The sequence below is a fragment of the Trematomus bernacchii genome, unplaced genomic scaffold (assembly GCF_902827165.1).
Source record: "Trematomus bernacchii unplaced genomic scaffold, fTreBer1.1, whole genome shotgun sequence".
Classification (NCBI taxonomy): domain Eukaryota; kingdom Metazoa; phylum Chordata; class Actinopteri; order Perciformes; family Nototheniidae; genus Trematomus; species Trematomus bernacchii.
The window spans coordinates 3,311,883-3,317,696 of NW_022987409.1; the positions used below are offsets into that span (position 1 = coordinate 3,311,883).

The 5,814-nt window shown below is 40.5% G+C and overlaps 1 protein-coding gene across 3 annotated transcripts; it reads left to right on the forward strand.

Moving 5' to 3' along the window:
• Positions 1-5,178, forward strand: rbmx (RNA binding motif protein X-linked). Of its 3 annotated transcripts, none has more exons than XM_034138905.1 (10): positions 1-315; positions 416-541; positions 804-910; positions 998-1,160; positions 1,294-1,437; positions 1,573-1,690; positions 2,051-2,170; positions 2,259-2,350; positions 4,750-4,841; positions 5,050-5,178. In XM_034138905.1, exons 2-9 carry the CDS (start codon positions 433-435, stop codon positions 4,752-4,754), a joined length of 858 nt encoding a protein of 285 aa, XP_033994796.1. In that variant the 5' UTR covers positions 1-315; positions 416-432; the 3' UTR covers positions 4,755-4,841; positions 5,050-5,178. The 3 variants fall into 3 exon arrangements, with proteins under 3 accessions (XP_033994796.1, XP_033994777.1, XP_033994788.1); XM_034138886.1 differs by having other exon boundaries at positions 3,182-4,841; positions 5,050-5,176; XM_034138897.1 differs by having other exon boundaries at positions 1,321-1,437; positions 3,182-4,841; positions 5,050-5,176.
• Positions 5,179-5,814: the final 636 nt, after the last annotated feature.

The window sequence follows — 5,814 nt, forward strand, 5'->3', positions numbered from 1 at the left end:
TGCTCTGCCGGAAAAAGTGAAGGAGAAGAAGAGAGAAGGAAAGAATAACGGCGAGGACAAGCTTCTCTTTATACACACTACACACCCATGGAAACAACCGTACCTACAGAGTATAGTCTGACAACACCTGGCTGCATGTTTGATGATTAATTAATGTGTTTCCATGTGTTCAGCGTAGCGTGTTTATATTTGGAAATCTCGACACAACCGTTAGTAGCTTGCTAGCTAGCGTTATCCAAGTAACTAGCTAAAACAGCTGGCACGTTTATCGCCATTTTGCGCATTCGACAGCTCAAGACTTTCGCAAACAACAAGGTAACTCCACCAGAAATATTCTGAAAGCAAGGATTTAGACAACGTGATATGCTTGTGTGTGTACATTTTTGAATGACCTAAGATCCCGCTTTTGTTTCAGGTGGTGTAGTTTGTAGCATGGCAGAGGCAGACCGACCAGGGAAGCTCTTCATCGGGGGACTGAACACCGAGACCACCGAGAAGGCCCTTGAGCAATACTTCAGCAAATATGGCAGGATTGTTGAAGGTATGTGCTGATCCACTGCTGGCCATTTAATTCTTTCTTACTTCTTTGCAAAACATATTTAACGTTCATGCAATGCTTTAAGTCATTCTTAAATACGTGTTCACTTACCTGGCAATTGTAAAGACATTCAGTGTTTGCCTTTTCACACATTTCGTGTTTGTGTAAGTATAATCTTGCAGTTAGTTTCCCGAACTAGTTATGTTATATGTTATACATCTGTGATTTTATTTGTATTTCTTTATATTTTTCTTTATCATTTCAGTTCTTTTGATGAAAGACCGGGAGACAAACAAATCCAGAGGCTTTGCTTTTGTTACTTTTGAGAGTCCGGCTGATGCAAAGGATGCAGCACGAGAGATGAATGGAAAGGTAATAACAAGTACAATCTTCAATCAGTCATGCTTTTCAACAAATCTGCTTGAAGTTGCGATTTTAATTGTAACTATTTTTTAACAGTCTCTTGATGGCAAGCCTATCAAAGTGGAACAAGCTACAAAGCCTCAATTTGAGAGTGCTGGCAGGCGAGGACCCCCCATGCAATCACGCAGTCGTGGTCCACCCAGAGGGCCCCGTGGTTCCAGGGGTGGTGCTGGTGGTATGAGAAGTCCACCATCCAGAGGTAAATTCTTGATATGATCAGTTGAGTTTCAAACTAATTGAATGTGTGCTCAAGTTTTTGATTGTGTTTTGAATGTTTTTTTTTTTGTCTTGAGATTAGTGTGTTAATATCTGTATTTCTTGTCTGTGCAAAGACTACTATGATAATTCAGGGAATGTAGAACCCTTCTTTAAAGGGATGTCATCCCGAGGCCCCCCGGCAATGAAAAGAGGACCCCCAGTTCGTAACGGAGGTCCCCCAGCCAAGAGGTCTGCCCCATCTGGTCCCATGAGCAGAAGTAAGTGTGCCTGCTGTGTAGTCTTCAAAAAGATGTCTTTATCCAACAAGGTTTTTCACTTATCTAGCTTTCACGCAATTACTCAGATGGCCTGTGGGCATCTTATAATTTTTGTCAATACTTTGTGTGTTGCAGCCCCCATGTCAAGAGACCGGGATCCCTATGGTCCACCCCCTCCTCGCAGAGACTCCATGATGTCCAGGAGGGATGATTATCCATCACCAAGAGATGAACATTACAACTCCAAAGATAGGTGGGACATTAGGTTACAGTGATGTGTCGAAACAAAAATATTTAGCCTGCTTGTTTCTGATATCTCTAAAAGGTTTCATTATACATGAACAAAAAAAAGGGGCAGTTGTGAAGTAATAATTAAAAACGTGAGTAAAATATGATCCACATTCAATTTTATGCGGCTTGAATCTCAATCTATAACATTTTTATTTTCAAAGAAAGTTGTCTTTAGATCTAAAAAGATATAGATTTTTATGTTACTTTAGTCTTGTCTATATAACATAACTGTGTAGATCTTTGGAAAAAAAAACGAAGAATATTCTGCTTATCAGGGTTTCGGATTTACAGTTAATCTTTCTATGTTTCACCGCTACTCCAGTCGGGATTATAATTCGAGAGACTCAAGGGACTACGGACCTCCTCAAAGAGATGATTCATGCAGAGAATATTCCAACTCCAGTTCCCGAGACGACTATGGCTCGATGTCAAGAGGATACAGGTAAGACTTCTGGTTAATACAAAGGGTAAAAAACGGAGGTTTTGAGGCTCACATTTTTTTTTAAATAACAATTGTTCCTGTCTTATAGTGATCGCGATGGCTATGGGGGAGGCCGAGAACCGAGAAATTACATGGACCGTTCAAGTGGTGGCTCCTACAGAGATTCATATGATGGTTACGGTAAGACATGACTCCATGATTGTAATGACGACAGATACCTACTGTGGGACAAAGAAGAGCTGCATCAATAACCAACCAAATCAAACCATTGACTACCAGTCTCCAGTCACAAGCCCCTGCACTTTTTTCCCCCTCACCAGAGAAAACCGAATTTCAGACAGCCTCTTTAAACTTTTTTCTTTCCCTTTGCCACAACCCTGACTTGCACTCCAAGTTGCGTATTTTCATGCTATTCAAAATATGACCATTGGCTTTTCAACAAAAAACTAAATTATATCTAAAGCATTAGTCCACATATGACAGTCCATGTTACCACTGCATTCAACAAAGATTCAGTGTTTGTGGCAATGTCATGCAGAAATAACACTTTTAATGTGCCCCAGAGAGCGTCATACCGTAAGGAGTCCCAAAAAGTCCTTGGAAACGACCGTTGACCACTCCGTATGTGTTGCCTAGCAAAGCTCTCCCTCAAGGAGTAACGTTCAGAAAAAAACATCAAGACGACTCTGAAAACTTCGTCCCTCCGCAGTTCTAACACTTGGAGCTCTAAAAGGAAAAATGGCTTCTCAAATCAATGGCATGCTAGAAATGGGTAACACCGCCCATTTATTCCCAGTGCTTGGATATGTGAAAGGCCATATCGACTTAATGTCCATGATACATTTAAGATTGATTACATGATGGGACATTTAAACATGTCCTCAATAATTACAAATTTTTAGATCATTCATCTAATCAAAAAAAAAAAAAAAAAAAAAAAAATAGCACTTCACAGTGCATGGAAATGTATAAGTTGAACCGTGCCAATTACCTGACCCATTGACCCTGCAGGTAACTCTCGCAGCGCCCCAACTTCACGGGGCCCCCCACCAGCCTATGGTGGGAGCAGTGGAAGCAGTCGTTACGATGACTATGGCAGCAGTTCCCGAGATGGCTATGGCAGTCGTGACAGTTACCCCAGCAGTCGGAGTGAGCCATATCCACCTAGTCGTGGCGAGCGAATGGGCAGGCAGGAGAGGGGCCCAGCTCCCCCTGTTGAGAGAGGCTACCCTCCTCGTGAGTCGTACAGCAGCTCAAGCCGTGGAGGGCCACGCGGTGGCCGCGGTGGCAATCGACCCGATAGAGGGATGGCTCGCAGCAGATACTGAACTGGACTTGGAAATCACATTAAAGTAAACGTTAGTCAACGTGCACAGTTACAAGTGTTTTGGAAGAAATCTAACGAGACAAACTAGCCATGTCTAAATATGTGGAAAGTGAGGCTTAGCTTTGACCTGTACCTTGAATTTTCCAGTTTTTTATGTGTAAAAGTATTTTTTTGTTTTTTTGTAGTGTTTCTCTTGTACATGTAACAGTACAGTTACAAAGTTAGTGTTAGTTTTTGTACATCAGTGCTGTTGGAAACTGCAATGCCCTATCCGTCTGGCTTTCCTACTCCTAATAAAGCTTTTAGTTGTACCTTGACCACTGCTCATCGATTTTTCAAATGAACAACCAGAGACCGTAACAAGAATGTTGAGTTAAAAACATGATCTCCTTTGAAATATTCTCTGCAAGCATAGGTGAGTCTCTGCAAATGCTCTATAGTCAAGTGACTTGAGTTCTTCTTAACACAAATGTGCCAACAACTGGACGCTACTGTTTTCAAGGGTTTGGCAAATGTTACTGTCAAAATGTTCCAATGTAATCTCCTTGGAAATGGATCCATCACCCTAGAGTCATTTGATGGCATGCAACGACAAAACCAAAGGCAACAACAACCAAATGCAACTCGACTGGTAGTCAACAGCTGGTAAGCAAAGCAAACCTCTTTGTTTCTCATCAGTAAATGAGTTTCTCATTGTCCTGTATTGCAATCTCCCCTCAAAGGGTGGTACCCAAGACAGCTTTTGCCTCGGGGAACAAAAGAAAAAAAAGTTCAACTGAATGAGCCTTTTTCGATGTAGTCCGGTTTCATCAGCTAACATTGTGAAAAGTGCCGCAACATCCCAATAAGTTTCGTCCTTTTTCAGCAATGAACGTGTAACCGCCATTTTGAAAACTGAGCCCTTAAATGACCATTTTTGCCAAAGAAATCGTCCGACCTCAGTTAAATGATTGGCAACAGGTCATTTTTAAATCAAAATAAAGATTTCTTAAGTACTTGTAAGAACTTTTTGGAAAAAGAACATTTTTAAATTTGAAAGAAAATGTCTCGGTTTCAAAACTTTAACCACAAGCATGCCATTTCAAACAACGGAGACCTCTGGAAGAACGCCATCGTCCCAACAGCCAAACTGGAAACAATTGCTGAAGCCAATTCGCAGTCGGACCAAGGACTATATATAATAATTTTCAGATGCTTTTGAAATACAAGCTGAAGATAAGGGCAACGTGTTAATTGTGTGTTCTAATTGCAGGATGAACCCTCCTCCAAGGCAACTGCCCTTGCAACTATCCTGAATTGTGTCCTCAAGTTGTTGGACCAATAAACCAAAGTGCACCAGTGCGGGTATGTCTACTTGAAAAATGTATGTACTGCAAAGTATGCATACAATACGTTCTTGCTAAGTAAATCTACATCTCTTGCACTAAAAACGTTGTGAAACTCTACTTTTGAAATGTTGACAATGATTGAGTGTATTAATACTGCTGTAAAATGAAACATATGTAATGGGCTTTTCTCTTTTTTTTTTTTTTTTATATTTACTGCTTTTCAGCTGCTGGCACAGGCTTCCCTTGAGAGTGCTGGTGGAATCTTCAAGTGGAAATGTGCATTGAAAGTGGGACGAACAGAGGCTCGAATTAAAGTGTTTCTGCTGTTTTTAAATAAAGACTTTAAAATGACATTTTTGTTGTTCACTCAGTTTTGTAAATTTGTTCTGATTGTTTACAATAGTCAAATATAGTTGTTAATGATACTGAGGTGTGTGGCAGTTGCGCTACTTGTAACAATTGTTTGTGTTTTTTATTCTAGATTGATTGTAATTCCGATGCTTCTCTAAAAGTTGATAAACTGGCATTTAACATGTTCAGCTTTTATCTTCCTCATCTTTTAAATGTATTGGGACTTCCTATTTCCTGATTCAAATTCTTCACACAGCTTGTATTATCAGAAACTTCCACATGAATCAATTTGCATGTTGACCAACAAGGTTTTACTTGGTGAGGATGCTATGGCTTTCAACGGCAATGAAACATCATTTTGACTATTTACATGTAAGGATTGCATCACCTCATTCCTACAGTGTAAAATGGTCCATTTTTGTTTTGCAAAAAATTGCTGATGCATTTCAAATATCACTTCCCTGGAGGTATTTCCTAATGATTGCTGCATTTTCACTTGTAACATGATATTGGAGAAAGTGCCCTCTGCCAGCATGTGCTACTTTGCAGAGGAAAACGACTCCTGTCCATTGTTGAGGTGCCTATTTGCCAGTAGGGGTGATCATCAGTTTTGCGTGTAGAAACAGCGTCGTCCTTCC

Bases quoted from the DNA above. Each gene is read 5' to 3' on its own strand.
- rbmx (XM_034138886.1), top strand. From the start codon at position 433: ATGGCAGAGGCAGACCGACCAGGGAAGCTCTTCATCGGGGGACTGAAC. The intron at 911-997 runs GTAATAACAAGT...ATTTTTTAACAG, and splicing joins CACGAGAGATGAATGGAAAG to TCTCTTGATGGCAAGCCTAT. The intron at 2,351-3,181 runs GTAAGACATGAC...TTGACCCTGCAG, and splicing joins AGATTCATATGATGGTTACG to GTAACTCTCGCAGCGCCCCA.